Source organism: Trichogramma pretiosum, unplaced genomic scaffold (genome assembly GCF_000599845.2).
Source record: "Trichogramma pretiosum strain Unisexual culture from Peru unplaced genomic scaffold, Tpre_2.0 scaffold61, whole genome shotgun sequence".
In the NCBI taxonomy this organism is placed as follows: Eukaryota; Metazoa; Arthropoda; class Insecta; order Hymenoptera; family Trichogrammatidae; genus Trichogramma; species Trichogramma pretiosum.
Genome location: NW_019641638.1, coordinates 984699 through 1008583, shown reverse-complemented (window position 1 = coordinate 1008583; position 23885 = coordinate 984699). Strand labels below are relative to the sequence as shown.

The window sequence follows — 23885 nt, the reverse complement described above, 5'->3', positions numbered from 1 at the left end:
TATATTTCAAAGGTATGTATATTGCTATTATAGACTCAGAAATAGAGAAAGTACTTGTCGATACAAGAAGTTACAGAGATGCGTGCGTGGGACAGACGTTTTTTTTTTGGTTATCGATCAGAGATTTATAAACATTCAGATATATTTTCTAATTTATTTATTTTTTTTTATTTTTTTCGTACTCGTTACATTACACCTAGAGTTTGCAATTTTTATTCCTCAAGTTTCACTGTGTATTATATACTTTCTGCTTTCTTTCTATAAATATATTTTTTTTTAATTGACTAAGCGGTATGTAATTTTTCTTCTTTCCAAGTGCGGTGGTCTCTTTTTCTTACGCTCGCCCGTCGCCGAGGGTTTTTTTTTCTTTATTTTATTTTTTTTTATTTTTTTTTGTTTTTTATTCTTCAAGTACAAAAGACGAAGCGCATCCTTCGGGGTGTAATCGTTTTTTTGCTGCCCTTTGTCTCTTCTTTATACCGTTGAGCAAGACTGAGATAGTGAGTGAAAGGGAGAGAGAGAGATAAAGAGAAAGGAAGAAAAAGAAAAAAAGATGCGAAAGCTGCAATATGTTAGACGAGATGCGCGCAATCATGTTATACGTTACATTGCATTATGTACTCACCAGAGGCTGATTTTATATTTATTTATTTTTACTTTTATCTTTATTCACTATTATCATTGTTGCAAAGTAATTGCGATGCATCAAATAATTTAGCTTTACATTCTTTTCCCCATTTTAATATCGTACAAAAAGATTGTCGGAATTTTAGCGAAGCTTTTTTTCAGCGTTATATCTAGCAGTTTTTTTTTATTGAGTTTTCATCTCGCGCTGCACGGAATTTTTGACGTTCCCGTCTAACATCACTTTTTTGTTGTTGTTGCTATCCTCTCGTACACGTTCATTGCTCTATTTTTTATTTCATTTTTGCCGTTGCAGCTGCCCCCGTTGTTGCACTTGTTGTTTCACGATCGAGAAAGGGAGAGAGAGAGAGCGAGAGAAAAACAGTGGGAAAACCATCCATCTTTTCTAGAGAAAACATGTACATACAGCAAACATATCGCTACGGTAGGGTTTCTTATACTTTTTTTTCTTTTACTCGTCTATTTTTTTGATTTATAACGATACCTCATAGCGATAAATGTATTATAGATCCGACAACCTAAAATTACGACGATAAATGCATTACTCTCTATCGTTCGCACTAGAGCCTCCGATACCTTTAACAATTTTCTTCCTTTTTTATTTTTTATTTTTTTTTTTTAGAACGGATTTCGGCAGGTAATTTTATTATGTACACCACACTGTGACATGCGCACGTAAATGCTTTGGTAAAAGTGCAGAATTTTGAAATAAAAAAAAAAATATTGTACTAGGTGTTACTTCAGTTACTCTCGATCCATTTGCATGTTTACAGATTCAGTGAAAGATTTACGAAGCACATAATGACACGTCGAGAATGCTAATTCTTATTATTAATCTTATTAATTCTTTTTGTTCAGTAAAAATACACTTATTCAATCGTATTTGTATCTCGTGTAACACCGACGTAGAATTCCGCCAAAAAAAATTGCGATCGATTATATTAAATATTTTCCTTTTCGGTATGTTATAGCCAATTAAAATTCCTGGATAAGCTTGTCGATCATATAGTATCCATTGTATAATCTCTGCTCAGAGGAAAAGAGGACAAAAATTTACGAGAAAAAAAAAATTTCATACAACCATTATCTACCTTGGTGATCGATATTTTCGTGAAAGGGGATACGGTAATAATTGACATGCATAACTTTTACGAGGCCGTATTTTTCATTACACATCTATGTCCACATTTTTTTTCGTTGATGAATACTAAAAATATTACAAACACGCGGAGTGCAGTATAATTATTATTCTCAACACTTTTTCTCTTTTGGATTCTCTTTTTTTTATAATAAAATAAAACCTATTTAAAACCGCAAAATTCAATGGTGTAAAATATACACACGATACTTGGGTCCGCGCGTCTCAAGCTGTACAATTCATAATCATATACAATCGATCAATTTCGAAAAACGAAGCGTTTTGATTTCACACACATTTTTACTTTTTATATTTTTAATAAATGCCTGGCGAACCTTAAATTACACTGAGACTTTACAAATACGGTTTTTTTATCATCATCAAATTGGTTGTTTTCTTCTTTTGCTTTCGCTTTTATATATAATAACGTTTATGTACAATAAAACACAGCTATAGACGGTATAATATATATTACACGTATCGATTTTTCAATGTTTTTTTTTTTGTTTAAATGTAAAAAAATAAAAACCGATGGAAATCATGTACATTCCACATTTATATTTTTTCGTTTTACAATATACTTTGATATTATTTTTTTTTTTTTTTCATAAAACTTTGTATCGTCAACAATGATAAATGAATTAGCTACGTTATTCATATATTAATTTATAATTTATCTACTTTCGCCACTCTAAATTATAAAACATTTAGAGTGAAATTGTGTGTGTATTATTATTATTAATTTTACTAATTTATTCGCGCACGCACAGACACACACCAATACGGAGCAAAAGCGGCGCACACATGCATGTCTATAATAATAATAATAATGAATATGGCCATATTCGCGCGCGCCTATGATTGTATGCGTTTTTTTAAGTACTATAGTTGAGTAATAAAAAGATCTATTTTAGGTTTTCACGATCTACGTACAATTTGTCCCTAAATCATTCATTCGGGTATGCTCTCGAGGGTCGAGGACGTTAGCCGTCATATGAGCTGACAGAGTTTGTTTTTCTTTCCGCTGCCCGCGGAAGATCCTCGCGACGTCGTCGTCGTCGTCGTCGCTTCCGTCGTCGCAGCAGCAGCAGCAGTCGCGGAAGGTCCCGGACCACCAGTACCAGCGGCAGACTCGACGTTCCCACCGGATTGCAGACTGTTGTTGCTGTTGGCCGCCGCAGCCGCAGCCGCACCGAGATTCGAATTGTCCGGCTCGGAGTTGCTGCGCGAGTGCAGCGAGCGATTGAAGCGTTGGCGCATGCCCTTGCCGAGGCGCTGGCCACCCTTGCGCAGGGAGGCGAACTTGCCGAGGGCCGACGACGCCGCGGACGACGACGACTTGCCGCCGGTACTACCTCCTGCCGTACTGGTGGCCTCCTGCTTGTTGACGTGCTGCTGACAGTTGAGCGTCGTCACCGTGAACTCGATGTCTCTGGGCTCCTGCGACACGAACTCCTCGACGGGCTCCTCGATGGTGTCGCGATCGATCCACGTCAGGCCCATCTCGACCTTCTCCGCGAGATCCTGCCAGTGTCGGCGATTCTCGGCGGTTCCTTGGTAGAGCGGCTCGATCCAGGGAAAAGTGTCCGCAAGCACGCGATACAGGGGCAGACAGATGACGTCGATGAAGCCGACCTGCATCTGGGGCAGCTCGTCGCGTCGCTCGCGATCCATCATCGCCACGGGCTGTTGATTGAGCTGGAGGCGCTCGAGGTCGCCCTGGTCGAAGAACTCGTCGGCCACGAGCTTGGCCACCCGGTGCTGGATCTCCCAGGGCTTGGCGATGGCGCTCACGTCGCACGCCGTCATCATCATGCCGCACAGTACTGCAAATAATGCGCGTGAAAAATTTCGCCTTGAAAATCTGGTAGAAATGCTCGATATTAATAATGGCTTAATGGGCCACAAAACTGTTATTTAACTTGTTTTTCTATTGCAATTATTTTATTTGCAAGTATTGTCCGCATTTTAAATGACCTCAAAAAGTTTGTACCAGTTTTTTTCAATTACTTCAAGTAATCATACAATCACTTGAAATGTACACTACTAGATGGCGTGTACACCTTTATCTGTGAATCTACAAGTGTCAAAGTCCAAACAATCGTATAAGTCAAACTCATGTTTAATACGCACTTAGTTTCTTTGGGGTTTTGAGGCGTTATTTTTTTACTCCGCAAAATTCGGAATCAATCGCGTTGAATAACGCTTCTAATGTATGAGTTAATTTCGTACGCTTCCATACGCGATAATTTTCATGGGCGAAGAAACAATTTGGACCTTTTTTCAATGACATAGGAGATCTGTACCCCACAGAGTCGAAAAATTTGTTTAATTTATATCTTTTTTTCTAAATCGAATATCGAAAAAGGGCTCTGTGAGAGTATTCATTTTGTTGCTCTGAATAGATGGTAAAAATTTTAGCTAATTCCACCGACCAGATTTTTCGGAAAACGTGCTTGAAATTTTCACATGTTTCCCCGGCTTGAAATTTTCAAACACGTTTTCCGAAAAATCTGGTCCGTGGAATTAGCTAAAATTTTTACCAGCTATTCAGAGCAACAAAATGAATGCTCTCACAGAGCCGTTTTTCGATATTCGATTTGGAAAAAAAGATATAAATAAAACAAATTTTTTCGACTTTGTAGGTTAATAAGTGGGATAAAGACCTCCTTGCGGTATTGCACAGTGATGTACGCCAGAAAACAAAGATAATAATGACAATAAGGTTATAAGTAAACGCCGTCGACGCTAGGTGGCGAGCACACGAACGAAGGTAAACACATAAACGAATTAATCAGTAGGCCGTATAAGTAAACGAAGATAATATGAGAATTTAATATCCATATTTAATAATGTCTTATCTATCAGACAACTGGCTATGGATCCGATCAAGCCCGCCGAGCAGTACAATCTCTACAGCTTCAACTTCATCGACTTCGATCTATCGAATTCTATCATATCAGACGCTTAAGCAACAGATCACTGTTTTTACAAATAAAATTTTTCCCCGAGAAATGTAATTTTACCGCGCGCACGGCTGGTTTATTGCTCGATTCGCATACACAAGCTCGGAGTAACAATCTGGCACACGCGAAGCTCTGCAGCCCGCGAGTAAATAAATAAATAAACGAAATTAACTCGACCTCGAAGTCGCACACGTATGCACACGTAACACACATATACATGTGTAAAATATAATATAGGCTAGCCTCGCGAAATCGATATCGCGTATCATCATATACACGTAAAACAAACTTTTGTACTTACGCTCCTTCTTCTCGGCGCTCTGCCAGTCGAACTCGCCCTCGTCGATCAGCTGCGTGAACACGATCTTCTTCTTGAAGTAGCCCGCCAGATCCGTCGACAGTATCGCGCTCTCGACGACTCGCATCACTCGCCGGTAATCCTCCATGGCGAGATTCTGAAAGATGTTGTTGCTGTCGCTGCTCAGTATCATCACGCACTGGTCGAAGTGATGGTGCTCCATGGTGCTGGTGGAGTAGAGTATCGCCAGGGGCGACTCGGTCTTCATCTGGAAGGCGTTGTTGGTGCCGCGATGATCGAGATCGTGACACAGGCAGGCCACCAGTAGCCCGAGAATCTCGATGTCCGTCATGAACTGCTCCATCTTGCCGGTCTTGAGCATGGCGAACATGGTCTGGGCGACATTGAGCGCGTGCCGCCAGTTGTGATACTTGACGGGCCGATAGTTCTTCTTGACGCTGAGTATCCAGCGGCAGAGCACGTCGTAGGGTATGTGGAAGCGATCGATCAGGTCGCAGGTCTGGAACATCCTCAGGCAGGCGCGACACGTGTCCTCGTCCGACAGATCGAAGTCGATGAAGTTGAAGCTGTAGAGATTGTACTGCTCGGCGGGCTTGATCGGATCCATGGCGAGTTTCACGGCGTCGTCGTTGGCCGCAGTGGCGTGATAGCTCAGACACTCCAGGGCCACCTTCTGCTTGGCCATGAGCTTGCACGCGGACTCGTACATCTGCGTGTTGTGTATGCCCAGGCCGCAGAAGATGGCGAAGGCCTCGAAGATGGTGACGTCCGAGTCGGCGAAGGCGCTGCTGCCGCAGCTTGCGGAGCAGCAGCCCGCGGCGGTGTCCTTGTTGATGGTCTGGGCGACGCCGATAATGGCGCGCTGACCGTTGACGATGGGCATGCAGAGTATGCTGCGGGTGGGCGTGCTCGAGGCGCCCGACGAGCTCTGGAACACGTGCTTGCCCGACGACCAGCTCGCCACGTCGCCGATGTTGAGGATCTGGCCCGTCGCAGCGACGTAGCGTGCTATCTGGCCCAGCGGGCTCTTGAGCTGCTCGCTCGTCGGGCGGTACGTCTTGGCGTTCTGCTCGCCGTGCTCCAGCTCGAACACCATCGTGAATTGACTCTCCTCGCCGGCCTTACGAGATCGTACAACCAATTATTTCTCAATTTTTTTTTTGGGGGGTAAAATCAAATCGCTAAAATTAATTATTATCGAGCTGAAATGCGACCGACAAACAAGGAAAAAGTATATGTTCAAGCAAGTATTAATCTATATAATTTCCAATCTCTGTTACTTTACATGGGAGCTTCTTAAAAACTAGGATAAAGCCATCTAGCGATCTGTCGTGGTACTTTGCGTATGCATTGGTCAAAGTGAATGGACTTATAAGGGTACGTATTTAAGGTATATGCCCCTATTTTCGATCAATAATTAATATTAACAACTTAATAGTACGTAAGAAAATTTTTTTTATTAATTGGCTGAATGAATCGAACATCTTCAACAGAAGTACATTATTCAAAATCAGATATCAAGTTTCAATCCTATATAAAAAATTGATTCAAATTTGATCGAAATTAGAACCTAACTGATCGAAAATAGGGGCGTATACCTTACTTATTTTATAAATTTATAAATAAATGTAATAAATATTTTCTTTGAATTTTTTAAATTACGAGCGTAATAACCTCTTACACGATGCAATATTTTTTTATCGTGAATATCAAATTATACATTTCTAAATTCAATTTAAAAAAGGTAAATAATAATATCACATAATTTTGACAATTACTTAAAGGTAAAGCTTTGAAGGTCAATCGCAATTCAACAATATACTCACGTGCTGTCGGAGAATGTCGTCCATGTCGATGTTGTTGCTCTCGCGCCTCAGCAGGGGCCGCCTCGACTCCTGTATGCTCTTGCTCGGACGCTGCACGATCTTCTCGAGGTGGCCGGCCTCGCCGCAGTCGAGATCCAGCAGATAGACGGCGCAGCGCTCGCACTTGAGCAGATCCTTGGCCTCGGTCATGATCTTGGTGACGAGGCACTCGAGATTGTTCTGCTCCTCGAATATGCTGCGCGCCAGATTCAGCAGTATCTGATTGCGCCGATACTCGAGAATGGAGAGCTCGAACAGCTGGGCGTTCTGGATGCCGATGCCGCAGAACGTGAGGTAGCGCTCGAACAGCTTGACGTCGTGCTCGCTGAAGCCTTCCTCCGCCTCTTCGTCGTCCTCCTCCTTCTTTTTCTGCTTGATCCCGTCGCCGTCGTCGTCGTCGTCCTCGATTTTATTGATTATCTGAGCGACGCCGATCACGTCGCCCTCGTAATTGCGTATGGGCACGGCGAGGATGAACTTGGTCCTGTAGCCGGTGCGCTGGTCGATCTCCGGATTGAAGCGAGGATCCTGTTCATAAATCATCGCGTCAAATCTAATGTAACAATTTGATATAATATTTGTACTTGAAAATAAATCTAATTACACTGACTATTTATTAACTTACAAACACTTTTAAAAACCTTAAAAATGGTTGTTAAAAAATTTCAATTAGTTCATTTTTTACTCAACTACGTAACTTTTGAATTTGATCATTTTTTGTTCGTGTATGGCAAAAGTGATTGATTCTTCGTTTCTTCAATTCTTTTTTTTTAGTTTTTATATGTTTTTATTATGGTGGTTTAATACATTTGAGTGCTCAGCACGACTTGTTAAGCAATGTACAAGTTTTTGTAGATAGTGTAGGCGCCCATGTTACCACTAGCCGTAATTGTTAATGTAGATTTGCTTTAGCCTTGCTGTGGCTAGTTTTTGAATTTATTAACATTTGTCTATATTATTTTTAAATTTTGGAAAAAATAAACAAATATTTCCTAATTTTGCTCTAACTTTCAAAATTTTGCTCTAACTTATACAATTATTTTCACTTTTCCACTTGCAGATTTACAACCGAAGGCCTTCGCCACCTAGCGGTGAATGCTGGTTTTAATCGCGATTAAGTCTTCGTAAATTTATCGAGCGTTTAAACTTCAATACCGAATCAAATCTTTTCCGTCTCTTTTCGCATTAAAAATTACGTTGCACGATTGCATTTCATAAATTTTTTGTTTACTCAACGCAATGAAATGAATCGCCCCCCGCACACAAAATCTTTACAACGTTTATATAATATATCCGCTCGGACGCGGCCTGACCACACAGCCGCTTGTACTACTGCCATTAATACTACTTATATACACACGACGCTGTACGCTTGTACATATACTTGCACAAAGTAAGATAATCGCCAATTTGTATGCTCAAGGAGTATAATGTCCAACTTTTTTAATTCTCCTTCGGTGCGTCCATTATGTATCGTTATATACCTATATTACAAAGTAAATCTCATCGACACCCTCGGGGCAACTTTTTTTTTCCTCCTAGCTCGAAACTCGATCTCGCGCGCGCAGAGATATATACGGTACAAGCGGAAAGAACAACACAACCCGTTATATTATCGCGCGCTAGAAAAAAGAAAAGAAAAAAAAACAACCCCTCGACTCTATATATTTTCCTTGCGTAACGTATAGCGCGCGTTATATTACGCAACTCAACGTACCGTGTAAGCATCCTTGATATTGATGATCTGCTTGTTCTGGGCGACGCAGCCGACGATGCCGACGCCGAACGGCACCCTGATCTCCTCGCGGTGCTGGGCCTCGGCCACCGCATCCTCGAACTCCGTGTCCTGCCTGACGTCGAACAGCTTGGCGACGAGGTAGCGATCGTCCGAGGAGCCCCGGGCCAGAAACAGACTCGCCCGATCGGCCCGCGTCAGTATGCCCACGTTCACGAGGATCTTGTGGCACAGTGCGTTGATGTCGAGCTCGTTGGCCACGTCGCGTATCAGCTCCATCAGCAGCTCGTTCTCGGTCATGCGGCGCAGCTCACGGCGACGCTGCGTCAACGGCAGTTGCTGCTGCTGCTGCTGGCCGCCCTCTCCGCCGGATGATCTTTATATATTATATAAAAAGCAGGTGGTTAATAATAAAATGTACCCGCGTGCTTAAAATCCGAGTCGAATCGCGTCTCTTCTTCTTCTTCTAAAGCTTTTAAAAGCTGCCCCGGCTCCTCCGCGAGACTCTAATTTTCCTTTTCTACGCTCCTTTCTCCATCCCGCAAGCCTAAATCGATTTTCCGATACTTTTCCATCTCTTCGTCGTCGTCGCGCGCGTTCCTTTATCTCGGGCGTCCCCCGGTAATTTTACTCTTGAATATTTCATCGCGAGCCGCGCGCGCATTTCTCAAGTCTAAAGCCAATCGGATGGAAAGACGACTATATACCGCGCGCGCGCGGTTTAGTAAAAAGAAGAAGAAGACAGGCTAGCGAGGTAAAGCCGCGTGTATAACGAAATACATATATTTCTTCGTCGTCGATTCAGGACGCGCGAGAAACGGACACAAGTATAAACGATATCACTTTTTCGGGTTGAAGGAAAAACAGATAGATCGTCTATACGCGGGTGTTACCGTATCTATACATACAAAGTAAACATCCTCTCCATCCGCGGGGTTTGTATTTGCGCCGCGCGGCTAATCGAGTTTTCAGCGTCGCAAAGGAAAACGTCGTTTCGTTCGGTTCGTTCGAGCGAGAGCCTCGAGCGTGATTATCTATGCAGTTAAGGCGCGTATATATAGTTTATACACAAAACGTCGTCGACCGCGCGCGGGCAGATCGCGGGGCGCGCTTTAATTCAATCGAGTCGTAAGGCGCACAGAAACACGTAGTTTACGGGCTAACGTAATGCAATTAGAGTATATAGTGGATAGATATAGATGTATATAATGTACCTGCTGGGACTCCTCGCGCGCTTGATCGGCGAATTCGAGGCCAGCCAGGCTTGAAAGAGATCCGACGTAATGCTGTTACGCTTGTTGCGCTGACTGACCGTCGACGAAGTGGCTGCCGCTGCGGTGCTGCAAGCTTCTTCGCCCCCACCTCCACCTGCACTAACTCCTCCGGCACTAACAGCTCCTTCGTCTTCCTCCTCCTCATCCTTCTCGTTCTGCCTTCTGGCCGCTTCCTCCCGATCGGGCTTTTTATCGGCCATCAAGGACGTCTCTAAGCGCCGCCTGATCTCGGGACTGGCCTTGTCCCTGAGCCAGGCCAGGAACTGCGGCCCGTTGCTCTCTATGTACCTGCCGACGGCTTCCATGTCCATCTGCTGCTGCTGCTGCTGCTGCTGTTGCTTCGCCGCTGCCGCAGGTGTCGTGGGCGCCGGACGCTTCAGTGGCTTATTAACGTTAGTCCTCGCGATTGCCGACGAACTCATGTGATTACTGATATTCGTCGTCGTCGTCGACGTCGTCGCTGCGGCGGCGGCCTCCATCGTCGCCGACGTCGTCGCCCGCGTCCTCCTCCCGGAGGCCCGAGGTGAGTCGTCGTCGTTGTTGACGACGTCGTCGCTGCTGCCGCTGCTCGAGGCAGCGGCGACTCCACCACCACCACCACCACCAGCGCGGACCGCCCCGGCGGAGTCCATATCATCTGTGCGCCTTTGACCACTGCCACAGTCTCGCCATTACCTCGTCCTTATCTACCCTTTCTTTTTTTTCCTTTTAGCTCGTGGACTCTCGCGTAGGTCGGAAATCACTTTGTTTTCTTTTCGCTCTCTATTCGCTCGCTAGAAACTCTCGACTTGTCTTTTCACTACACTGTATATTTCACGTGCGCTTAAATCCCAGCAGCAGCGGCCCTTGCTCTTCTGGGTCTGCTAAGTAAGGTTAGTGGCTGCGGCCGCCGACGCCAGTGCCATTGTTCGTAGCGCTTCATTATTCAAAATCTTCGACGCGCCAGCTTCTATACTTTTTTTTATGAATAATATATATCTAGCAAAAAAGGACCAAGTTCTCTATTCTTCCTCTCGTTGCTTATTAATATCCGCCGATGACTTGGAGACTGCAACAGAAAGAAGACCGAAAAAGAGAATAATTAATAACTTTTGTAACCATAATGAAACAAGTATGTAGTATGCAAATGAGTTACAGCTACGTATGACGTATTGTCAATCGCGAATCAATGCGCCCATATATACAGAGTAGAGCCGATGACGCGCCCTTGCGACAGCGTCGAGCTTCTCTCGCCGATTGATCTACCGCAAGGGAATATATATACGTGCTTACCTCGTCGGGGCGCAACACTATATACTACTGCATCGAGATGCAGAGAGCGCGAGAAGCGTTTCCCAATTTGAATGTAGATTATTTGCTTGATTACATACGCGCATTCGATAATAATAATATAGCTGCGCGCTCGTAGGTGGGTACACAATAGCGAGGAGGGCGTATAGCGCGAGAGTAAGCGCTTATAATATATACGCACACTCTAATTGCTAAATACTAAATTCATTAGAATATGATTAATTTAAGCTTCGTATTATAGTTTCGAAAGCTTCCGAGAGAGAGAGATTTGCTCGTGTCGCGTCGTATCGTACACTTTCAAGCCTCTACACGTTCGCTGCGCAGTTCTGCGCTCCTATCGTTATTATTATTATTATTATTATTATTATTGTTATTATATAAATTTCGTAGCGAAACTCCGAGAGGGAGAGAGAGAGAGAGAGAGCTGTCTTCTTGTCTATCGGGACGGGGTATATATCCCATCCAGCGCAGCGAACAGCCAACCCGGAGAGTCGCAGCAAACGAGGAGGAGGGTAAATCTCGCTCGGCTCGCAATTTATTCCGCGAAACCTGCTCTTCATTAACGCGCGCGCGAATCGACCTCTATATTATACATGCAGTATATGTACGCGAGTGTGTTACATATGTGTGCACGTGAACTTCCACACTATTTCTATACTTTACCGTACTGCTGCTGCAGCAGCAGAGGTGGGTTTTAAAAAATTCAACGTTAGTTTTTTTTTCTATCTAGCGCACAGTGGCACATATGGCTCAGAAAAATGTGTATATATGTGTAGTATAGATGTTGGCAATTTATGTATATGCGCGCACGATCTCTCGTGCTCCTGCTCTCGTTTTTTTCGTTATAAGCACGTGTATATTATAATATCAAGTTCTCTCGCGCGTTATATAGTTATATGATATAATGTATTATATGTACGTGTTTATTATTGTGTCGTGTGTCGCGTGCTGTACGCCGGGAGCTGCAGCGGCACATATTTACAATTGGCGCACTGCTCTACTGTAATATAAGTATAATAATCTCGACGAAGCGATCTTCGTCGTTTTCGATCTTGTTATGTGCTGCGCGCGCCCGAGCGTGCACGGGTAATTTCGGAATTTCGCGCTCGAGCTGCTGATAAAAAATATGAAAAAAAAAAAAAGTATACGACCCCGCGCGCCGTCGACAAACAAACTCGCGCGCCGACCCATTAATGTGTTGTATATGCACTTTTATTACTCGTCGCGTACACGCTATTGTACACGCCGTTGTTGAAAAGAAAAATCTTTAATTTAAGGCAGATTTAATGTACAATCAGACATCGAAATTAGAGTAATCGATATTGAATTTTTGTTCAAGGTACTCTTACATGAAAATTTTCGTTGGCAATTGATGCATGAAAAAGCAATCGCATGAATTATTTTTGATGCAAAAATTAATTATAGCGAAGAGGATTCGATTCTGTGCTATTGAAAATTAATGTTGCAATATTGATTCGGTATCCGCGTTAATTCTACAGAAATGTACATGATAATTCGATTGTAATTAAAACCGGTCTTCGCCGCTAGATGGCGAGTACTACTTATCTGTAAATCTGCAAGCAGCAAAGTCAAGGTAATTGTATATAAGTAAAAGGTATAAGTAAATTTGAATCTTCAATAGAATACATATTGCTACGCTCTAAAAATTTTAATGTAAATATTTCCAACAGCGTTTCGTTGGTCCTTATACACACTCATTCGTGAAACGATTTCGCGTCCACGAGCTTTTTCATTCGCTCGCGATACGTTTGCCTTTTTGATCATTTTTATTTTTTATTTTTATACTACTCTCGTTCGAGAGTGAGAGAGTCGAAAAATCACTGCGTGAACTACTACTGCTACGCAAAGCTCGGGAGCGCCCAAACGCGATTGTCATATGTACGAATATATACACACGTACATAGCAGGAACATCTATTATCGGAAGGCGAAGTGTATCGGGGGCCGATATTATAAGGCCAGCGCAGGGTATATAATAGATACAAGCGCCTAATGGGATTGAGATTCGGGCGCGGGGAAACGAGCTTGCGGTCATGCTTGATTACTCGCCCGATGTCGATAGCTACTACTGTGTGTCTATACAAGTACGCGTACACACACACACACACACACACACACACACACACAGTACTGCACAGATAAGCCCGCGAGTACATCATGCGATCTTATTAATAAAAAATATCGCTTCGGGCGTCTGGAATACGAGGGCAGCGAGAAAAAAAAAGATACGTCAGTTTCGTTTGAAAAAAAAAGAGAGAGAGAAATATTTTTATGTATATAAATCCAATCTCCAGCCGAAATTTCAACTGTAAAATACACGCGACTGCAGAGAGCGACGTGGACGAAAGTGCAGCGCGCGCGCGTGCCATTTGGCAAATGGCATTTCGTTCTTATTTATTTATTTTTTTTACTTTTTTTCTATCTATGAATAAAAATTGTATCAGTGAAGAAAAATGAGGTCGAAAATAAAAAAAGAAAGTAGGAAACAAAACTAAGCACAAAGAGCTTACGATATATACCCAAAAACATTATGCGAGAAGCAATTAATTCACAGCGTGTACCCTTTGTTATCCTCTCAAAAATTCTTGACGTTTAATAATAATGAAAGCTGAATTACGATCGAGAGCGAGCTGCAGCACACACACACGCGTATTATAATAGCCAAAAGATAGAGAGCGAGGCGCATGTAGCTTCAGCGCGACACGTTATTATAAGGAGGACTATATAAATATACAAGGCTTGTGCAGCGCTTAGTATCAGCAGCAGCAGCAGCAAACTCGCTAACGATATACACGCGATATATGTATATTACCATTATATATTATTATGTATGTATATACCTTATACACGAGGAGAAGCCGCTGCCGCGTCAGGAGCAAGTGTCGTCGCTTTAATAACTCCGATATCGGGCGAGCGCGTCTGTGTGTACCAGACCCCGTGTGCGTTATATTATGTATTATATTTATGTAGCGTGAATTTCTCCCTCCACCCTCGCGACTCCGGGTACACATAAACACGGCTACATGTGTGCGAGCTTACGGCGTGGTGTAAAAAAAAAAAAAATTATCGGCGAGATAAGATATAGGTTTTGTATTATGGAGGAGATAGCTGGGCGCGTTTTTGAAAACGTCGATTATAGTGGAAAATCGCTTGTGTCGAGTATAATTAGTTTCTTCGTAGTGCACGTATATGTCGAGCCGTTATCGCGAGCTTTTACGGATTTATTATATAGGTCTTTTTGTCAATGTATGAAATGACATGATTTTTTTTCGTATTATTACCTACAGGACATCTGTGCGACGACGCGTGTATATCTTTGACCGAATGCGCAGAAAAAACAACACATATTGTATCGAGCATGCCATACCGTCGGAGGCGCTCTCTCTCTGTTTCTCTTTTATCTATCTGTCTCTTTGGCTTTTTGCGCGACGTCTTTCGCATTCCTCAAAAATGTCGCCGCGTCTCAACTGCTGCCGCTTCCTGCGCTGCCACCGAGAGTAGCACTACTACCTATATAGTATATGATATTTACGTTATGCAGCTCGCGCAGAAAGAGAAGTATAAAGTCGAGTCGAGAAAATGAAAAAAATACCCCCCGCCGCTACGAGCATCGCACGTCGGAACATCCAATCGGCTGGAAAAGCGTCGTCCTGCTTTCCGCTATTCCTTTTTTTTCCTGTATACCTTCTCTCTCGCCTGCCTTCTTCTGTTTTTATAAATGGCTTTTAATTTATAAACGAGCCGAGGAGCAAATAAGAGAAATAATGTATTGCCTTCGAATACTTTATTTCTACCTGTGCTGCTTTTTTTTTTATTCGTTGCACTTTTCCAAGCGGCGGCACACCAGCACGTACCAAGGTCTGCGTGATACAATTTTTTTCTCTCTCTCCGCCGGTGTTTTTAACTTCTGTACTATCGATTACACGACGTGTGTACTTTATAATTAAAAGTTGTGCATAGTCAGTGCAATGCGCAAAAAAAAAGGAGGCGGAAGAGGTGGAGAAAATGTTAGGTTTACTCTAGTAACTCTCGGCCAGACAGATGTACACACATAGAACTTACACACAACGCACACAGACATATTTAAATTATGATAAATCGCAAAAACGAGAAAACGTTAAATAAATGAAAGCTAGAGCGTAAGCTCGCGCGATGATGGATTATTTTCACGAGTTCCTTTTATTTCTTTTTTTTTTTACTTACTTACTTACTTTACCGACTTTGTTCAAAACCGCAGTGTCGCGAGAAAACTAAGCCCTTTCTGCCTCTCTCTCGAGCTCAAAAGTACCTACTCCAACACACACACAGAGACACAAGCCCAGGAAAGCTACATAAGTATAAGAGAAAGAAGAGATAAGGAGAGTCTACGGAGCTAATTAGGGGCGCGCGACGCAAAAATGCACACCACCACCAACCGCACTAGAGAGAAGCAGCATCGGTTCGCGCCAACATCATCATATAGCTCCGCAGCTCTGCCGTCGCTGCGCAGTGTCTCTTCATTATAATAGCCCTTTTTTTTCGTCAAGAGGGACGCGCGCGCACAAAATAAAGTTTTGTGTGTGTGTTTGTGTGTGTGTGTGTCTAGCAGCGGTCGAGGGATCGATACCCGCGTAATATGGTATATATATATTTTATAGTACGTTGGCTCCTACGCGTCGACGACGACGACGACACTTTGTGTGTCGACCACTGACCCTATATTATAATACAACGCGACGCTCGATTTTTTTTTTTTTTAGTTTTTTTTTATTTCGCTTTAATCCACACACAGCAGCGGCAGCAGCAGCGTACAAGGGGACACAAAGTAGAGGTATACGTATTACACAAAACGTTTCTCTCGGGTCTTTCGAGCCCTTTGACATAATCGCCGATTGATACGTGCCATACGCTTATATATGTCGCCTGTGTGTACACACATTTGAAATACAATATTCCATACATCTCTCGGTCTTTTCCTTACTCCGAAATCCGATATATATGTACGATCATTATTATCATCATCATCGCTTCGAAATCACAGGGATCGCTCTACACGTGTGTGTGCGGAGCTTTTATTTCGCGCTGCACACACACACACATGCTGCACTGCAAGCTCCGACTCTCGATGCTAATGTTCCGCTACACGATGCAGCAGCAACTCGAGAGCTCTAAAATTTTCCGGTGCGCGCACGCGACGATCGATATCTCTGTATGTATATACGCTAGAAAGCCCGAACTGAAACACAAATCGAACGAAAAATTTCATCTCTCGTCGCTCGAGCTCCGACTCCTGCGGGTAATAATACGATATACACGGCACGACATACGTTCATATACGCGAGCTGTGTGGCAGCATAGCCCTTATGTATAATGCGTGTGTGTGTGTGGATGTGCAGCTCCCTGAAAACGAAACGGTCTTGTGGGAAATGCATCGGTAATTGCCTTCGCCTTCGGGGTGAAAGTGCTTTTATATGCTCGCCTTCATTGTGTTTAATGCTCTCTTTTACCATTGCAGCTTGCTGCCTGTATATATATACGCGCTCGTGATATATACGTAATACGTTATATACCAACCGCAGCCGCCGTCGTCGTCGTCGTCGTCGTCGTGTGGAAATTGAGTTTATGTACTTTTCGATGAAAAACCGACGACTACGACGACGACGACGACGTTGCCGCGGAAGAGGAGGACGAGGGTTCACGAGGTAAAAAAAAAACAAGAAAAGCAGATTTATAAAAAAAGAGTGCACATATAGGCGCGCTGAAGTGTGTGTTTGCTTCGCGCAGGCCTAGGCTCTCAATAATATAACGCGCACCGAATGCACACACCCGAGCTCGAGCGTATATAAGCCCAAACACATCCTATTATACAGTCGAGAAAATCAAATTCCCTCGGCGATGAAGCGAGTATTTTTTTTTATCGATGATTGATTTCCCTCACGGCACCTCTCTCAGCTCTGTTTTGATTTATTAATTTTTTCCTTCCTCTACGTACGGTCGCAAGAGATCGTACGGCGGCGCAGGAGAACGAGCTTATTTCTACATTGTTGATTTTTATTTTTATCATTCAGATATGGGCTTGTTTACAACCCACGCATAAAACGCCGCGAAAAGGTGTTTATTAGGCTACGAGAAAATTGATTTTTTTTTGTTTTTTTCGTGTACACCGTGTGTACACACAACAACACACTCGAGTCGTGTCGAGCGGGCGCGCGTGCGGCTTAAAGGGAGCAGCTGCAGCTGCAGACTCTGTTTTTTTTTAGCATACGTGCAGCGCACTCGATGCGTGCGGTGTAGTATATATCGATCTAGTTCAAAGTTCAGCCGTGTAATACATATAATAAAAAAAAAAGGGAGTAGGGCTCGTACCGAGGCAAATGGCAAACGAACGCGGAGGAACTGTTTTTCCTTTTTTTTCTATTAACTCGCTGCCGTAGGTAGCGCAGCTATAGACCCCTTAATTTAAAACGGAAACGTATTTTGTATTATAATATGTATAAGCCGAAATCCCTTCCAAATGAGAATCAAGAGTCAAGCAGCAGCGGCAGCGAGCTCGAGAGGTATAGGTCCCGCGCATTATACATCCAAGACGAGATCACTTCGGCTCGAAGAAGAGCTCTCGCGAGCTTATCCTCGATGCGCTGCGCGCGACATCCTCGAGTGTTTCTCTTTCTTCTTTTTTTTTTTTATATATCGTCTGCAGTATATACATATCTCTCTCTCCCGATCTCTCACTCTCGAGTTTTCAATTTGAAGTTTTTTCGTCAGTAGAGAGAAAAATGGTAAAATGATTCACGCGCGCGAGGATTATTCTATATACACCAGCTCGAGTCATTTTTTCCATATATAAACCTCTATAACGGTACTTACGCGTATACGAAAGTTTCGTGCGAAAAAAAGAATCATAAGTGCGTGTTACCGTGAAATGGGGAAAAATTTTTTACTTCGCGCCTTTTTCTCCATTATGCAACTCGCGCTCTTTCTCCGCTACTACTACCACTACTACGGCGACGTGTGCTGCTACTGGGATGAATAGCCATGACGCGTATATATATACGCGAGGGCCGAGAAAAACACTGCAGTGGAGTGCAGGAGAGTTAGGGTCCGTCGCTCGCGCGGCGTAAAATGGAAACCTTTTATACGCGTCGTCGGTGGTGGTGAAAAAAAAAAGAAAAAAGAAAAAAGGAAACTGAAAAATTTTTCTTATAAACCACCTTCTATTTTTCATAGTTTTGCATTTTTATCGGGGCTTTATGAAGCCGTATCAGGACCGCTCTCGTATATAAATACTACTGGTGTGACGCGCGCGCGCGAGTGGCCCGAGTATAATTCACTCTCTTTTCTCTCTCCATGAGTTACAAGAATTGCCATATACGTGCAGCTGCAATTTTTTTCCTATTTATCATTTCCTCAATTTTTCCCCCTATTCGCCAACCCAGCAAAAAGTCGTCGTATGTATACGGAGATACGTACAGGGAGAAGAAAGAATGAAAAAAAAAAGGAAAGGAAAACAAAATTTCCACGTTCCGATGCTGTATACACATCCCGCCGTTGCCAATATATAGAGAGAGACCGATAGAAAGAGACCACCGTCGCCGCCACGTGTGTGTATGTTGTGGACATGTGTCGCGTAGCAGTAATAGCTCGGACGATGCGACGGCGGCGGTGGCTTATTTTTCCCACGCTCCGTTTTTTTCCATTACCGCGCGCCGATATCATAACGCCCGAAAAATTCCTTTTTTTTTTTTAATAAACACGTATTATTTATACGATCGTACGATTTGCTTCTGCTTGTGCGGCGGCATCGGTGACTCATATATAGATATAATTTACGCATATACAAAAATCAACATTGATTTACAAATTTATATGAAATCGCGCGCGATGCTCCCTCGGCTTAAGTAACACCCGAAATCGAGCGAGGTGCGATAAATACACTCGTAAATCGAATATATCTCGATAATTATAATCGACGGCAGCGGCAGTAATAACGAATATTAATAATAAATACAGCGCGTTACTGTGTACCGAATATAATTTCCATATTACAACGCACTCGAAAATTAGCCAAGATATTACGCGGGCATAATAATTTCCTTATATTATAATGAGTACCGCGCAGAATCATCGTCGTCGTCGCGTCGCGAGAGCAAGAGAGAAGATGTCTCATAAGCCGATCATGAATATTGATATATACCACACACGCACACACATATGAGTGAAATAGTATTATAACATCAGCGCCTGCTCGTTGTAACGTATGTAACAACACTTGAGAGAGGCGAGAGGCGGCTCGAGTGTTGTGATTCTAAATTTCTTCATTATACCATAATGTGTAACGTGTAAGCATCGAATTTTTCCGAGAGTACACGACATCCGCCACACACACACATTGCGCTAATTTATGCAACACTCAAAGTGATTTAATATAATATAGGCCTTGCCGAAAATAAGTATAAAACGTGTGTGCTCCATATAATATATATCCGGTCGTTCGACGCGCGATTCGCGCGGGACAGTTGCTATTATACACGCGTTATATACTCAAACACACACACAAAGTATATTAGTATACCAATTCCGTTTCTTTCTTTCTTTCTTTCTTCGCGGATATCTCGCGCGAGGGAATTTACACAGATTAATTCTCGCCTCTCTCTCTGTAAAGTATTTGTCTCGCCTAAGCTCCAGTAATATTAGTTATTATACACACTCTGTCTCTCTCTCTCTCTCTCTCTTACTCGCACGTCTTTTCACGTTTTAATAAAGCATCTACTCTTTCCGTCTCACTCGTGAACCCGAGACGTGCTAGCTAGCTCTCGCGACATAAAGCAAAAGCTCCGCAGCTGTGTGTCTGTGTCTGTGTGTTACACGGGCGCGAAAAGTAAATTCCTGGCATATTGTCGTCGTCGTCGCTCGGCAGTCGCTCTTCAACGACCCCCTGACTCTCTGCGCGCGACCCTGCTAACAAGCTTCTTTTCTCTTTCTGCCAGCGTCGCGTCGTGTGGCTGTGCGAGAGAGAGAGAGAGAAAACTCGTCGCGATTATTTTGTTTGCTCTCTAGCTAGCTAGAGCTTGGCGCGCTGCTGTGCATACCTTTATGTGTGCAGGCTCTTGTCTCACTCACTCACTCACTCTCTGCGAAGGGTTCTCGTATCTTTAAATGTGAGGGACTCTCTCGGCCGTTTTGTTATCGTAAGCTTTGCTGTTTTCCTCCTCTCCTCGTGCAGCTGTAGTAAACTTGTATACACACGTCTCGCGATAATGAGATTTTTTTTTCTTCGCTCTTTTATAGTACGGCGTTTGGTCCTTGCCCCGCGCGCGATGCAAATCGGAAGCGCGAGCGTCGTCGGAAAATAGAGAGATAAGAAAACTTCATTTTTTCTTCATCCTCTTCCTGCTGCTTTGCTACTTACTACTACTACTTATACTAGCTACGGCGAGAAGAGAGTAATGCACTTTCGACGCGTATAGTACATGTGTGTATAAGATGAATGCAATCAAATGAGTGCGATGCCGTATAAGTTTCTCTGTTAAACAAAGTTTATTTATTATAACGACTAAAATCGCTAAATAATTATACAATATTTACAAAATTACCTGTTGAACAAAGAAACGACGATTAAGCTCAAATGCCTCACGCTTCTATTTACTCTGTATACAAATATTCAACTGATCGCTTCTAAGTTTAACGGGTAAGTACCAACATCGCTCTTCTCCTTCCATACACGCTACATCTCAAGCGCGCACGCTCACACGCGAAAGAAATATCAATTTCTTTACATGTATATAAGTTCGAGAAATTGTGTCCTCTACTTTTTTCCTCCGTCTCTCTCTCTCTTTCTCTCTCTCTTTCTTCATTTTCTTTTTCACGGTTATTAGCATTATAATCGACTCGAAAGTCAAGCTCAAGTTAACAAAGAACGATACGATCCTCTCTCTTTTTCCTCGCTTTACTCGAAGGATCGTGTCGCGTGTTCTCTCGGCGAAACGAGTCAGCTCGCATTATATACATTACGAGTTGTATCGTATAAATGAAATTAAAAGTTTTTCTTTTTAGACGTTCTTTTCTTAGTTTCGTTTCGAGAGTCGTCGACCGTCGTCGTCCTTCCCCGAACACGATAATAAAATCATCGTCGCCGTCGTCGTTGTCATCGTCTCAAAACGGAGAAGCGCACACGAGGGGGTAGTAATGGTAGTAGAAAACAAAGGAAATTCGTATATATATTTTATATATATATAGGACAACTGCTTTTTGGTTGACTTACTTCGGGAATATCTTTTTCCTCCTCCTCGGCGACGCAGTCATCGAGATACGACACGGCGAGGACGATTACCACCGCTACACTCCTTGCGGCGGCAGCGGTACATTTAAGAGAGAGAGACAGTCAGCGGCGTGTATTTTTTTTCTCTCTCTCTCTGCTTCTTATACTGCTTTTCTCCCCCTCGTGTCGTCTCTCTCTCGCTCACTCCGATTTGTTTTGTATGTATACAGATGTATCACTATTATAATACACACACACACACACGAGCTTTCCTTCGGCGGCGTGATATATGCTACACGACACTAGTCTCGTGGGTACACTTTAGACACACAGAAAAAAGAATCAAAACAACGAAACGCAAAAAAAGAAGCGTACAGACACCAGCAGCAGCCGAGAGCACGCGGGAATCTCTCACTCCTCTCTATATAGCTGCACCAACGACTTCGTGTACGTGTGTAATTCGCGTCACCGACACACAGACACAGATAGATAGATAGATAGATAGACGGCAGGGAAATTTAGGCCGTCGCGGTTCACTCTCAACGACGCGTATGTGTGTATGTGTAGATGTGTCACACGTATATTATATATAATGTAAAACCACCTACGTGTACGTGCGCTCGTATACACGCGTTTTTATGTTCGCGTCTACATCATCGTATAGATATATGCTATACGTGTGTGCTGCTGCCCCCGTCGTCGTCGTCGTCGTCGTCGTCGGCGCGCGTTACATACGTCACACGACACGAGACACAATCGACGAAAAAAAAAAAAAAAAAGAAGAGAGCGAGACAGAGGCAAAAGAGACGGGCAGCAGAAATCAGAGTGCGGCACTACTACTACTCGCACGTATCACACACTCGCGGATAATAATGATGATAATAATGATCGACGACGACACATGCTCGGCGCACTCGAGACACTGCGGAGGGTTATTGCACTATAGCTGCACGTATATATATATATATTTATAATGCAGCAGCACGACGCACACACACACACTCGCACTCGCACTCAATAATAAATAACGCGCAGCCGAAAGCTTGAATAATTCGGTGCAAAATTGTTATTATATGGTCGTCGAGGCTCACCGACCGACTGACCGACTATAATATCGTGAAATAAATGATACACACTCGGCGGCGGCTCGGCTCGGCTCGGCTCCGAGGCTATATAGCTGGTGACGACGAGCTGGCACGAGCGCGCGCGAAAAAGCTCCGAGCCCGACTGACTGCTTGGTCGGTTGGCCAACGGCACACGAGAGTCGCCGAAGTGTGCTCTCTGCTGCTGCCTCTGTCTGCTTTCTCTCAGTGTATATATGTCTGCGTGTGGCGCTGGTATATGGTAGTAGTTTAGTTGCAGGCAGGCAGGCAGCGGCGGCGGCGACAACCAGTCAGCCAGCGGGAGCAAGTAGTATAGTCGTTGTGAAAGCAGACCCAACGCTGCTGCGCTGCCGTCGCCGTCGGTAGAAGCTAGAGCTTGCGCGCGCGCGCAAGCCAGCCGAGCCGAGCTTTTACTCGTACTACTACTACTACTGCCGTTCCTGCTACTATCCAGCAAACTTCCCCGTTTAAAGCTTCGCCTCCACTGGTCTGCGTGGAAATTCGGCTTGCTCTCGTACGCGATATTTAACCGTATCTCTTGACGGCAAGCTCGATGCGATGATTCGGGAAAAGCTCCATTATCGCTCGAAAAATTCCAGAAAAGCTCGTGTAGTCGATGCCAACTCGTCGCTCGTACATCGATCCGACACGATATAACCTAAGCTCGCTCGAATAGTGGAAAAGGCATCGGCGCCTCGCATCCAACACGCACGCACGCCGCCGCCGGCGACGCACAGGAGCGACAGGAGGGGGGACAGAGCGCGCAGGCAGGCAAGCGCGGGAGGCAAGCCGGTAAGCAAGCTCCACAACACGAACGAAGCTTTCGTGTGTGCTTGCGCGTATGTGTGTATAAGTGTGTTGGTGGTGCTGCTGCTGCTGTTCGCTCGCTCGCTCGCTCGGGGTGGTTGGTCGGTCGGTCGGTTGGCCGGGAGATCGATAGCATAAGCGCGGAGCGCGAGAGAAAGAGAAAGAGAGTATCGCATAGCCTCTATTTGGCTGCTCGCGCGCGCTCGGCGCACTGTGTCACTGCGGGGACCGACGCGACATATACATATATATAAAAGTATACATGTACGTGGAACGTAAAGCAGCATCCTTACGCGTAGGCAGTCAGACAGACACGGCTGCTACGACTTACGAGATGTGTATATGTATTTAAGGCGAACTCTATATCTCGAGGATAGCTCGCGTGCGCCCGACGATGCGTACGCTGCAGTCGTTGTGTGCTTGCGCGAGCTTTACTTATACTCGCATATATATTTTGCTATCATTACCGCGCGCGCGTGTATACAA

At 43.9% G+C, this 23885-nt stretch overlaps 1 protein-coding gene across 2 annotated transcripts; it reads right to left on the bottom strand.

Moving 5' to 3' along the window:
- Positions 1 to 2065: 2065 nt before the first annotated feature.
- On the bottom strand, positions 2066 to 22695 carry LOC106648032 (cGMP-specific 3',5'-cyclic phosphodiesterase). Of its 2 annotated transcripts, XM_014364669.2 has the most exons (7): positions 20825 to 21031; positions 20321 to 20754; positions 9883 to 10990; positions 8651 to 9044; positions 6895 to 7461; positions 5051 to 6188; positions 2066 to 3609 (listed from the first exon to the last, which is right to left on the bottom strand). In XM_014364669.2, the coding sequence occupies exons 3-7, from the start codon at positions 10572 to 10574 to the stop codon at positions 2774 to 2776; spliced, it is 3627 nt and encodes a 1208-aa protein (XP_014220155.1). In that variant the 5' UTR covers positions 10575 to 10990; positions 20321 to 20754; positions 20825 to 21031; the 3' UTR covers positions 2066 to 2773. The 2 variants fall into 2 exon arrangements, with proteins under 2 accessions (XP_014220155.1, XP_014220156.1); XM_014364670.2 differs by lacking the exons at positions 20321 to 20754; positions 20825 to 21031 and adding an exon at positions 21493 to 22695.
- Between the last annotated feature and the right edge of the window lie 1190 nt (positions 22696 to 23885).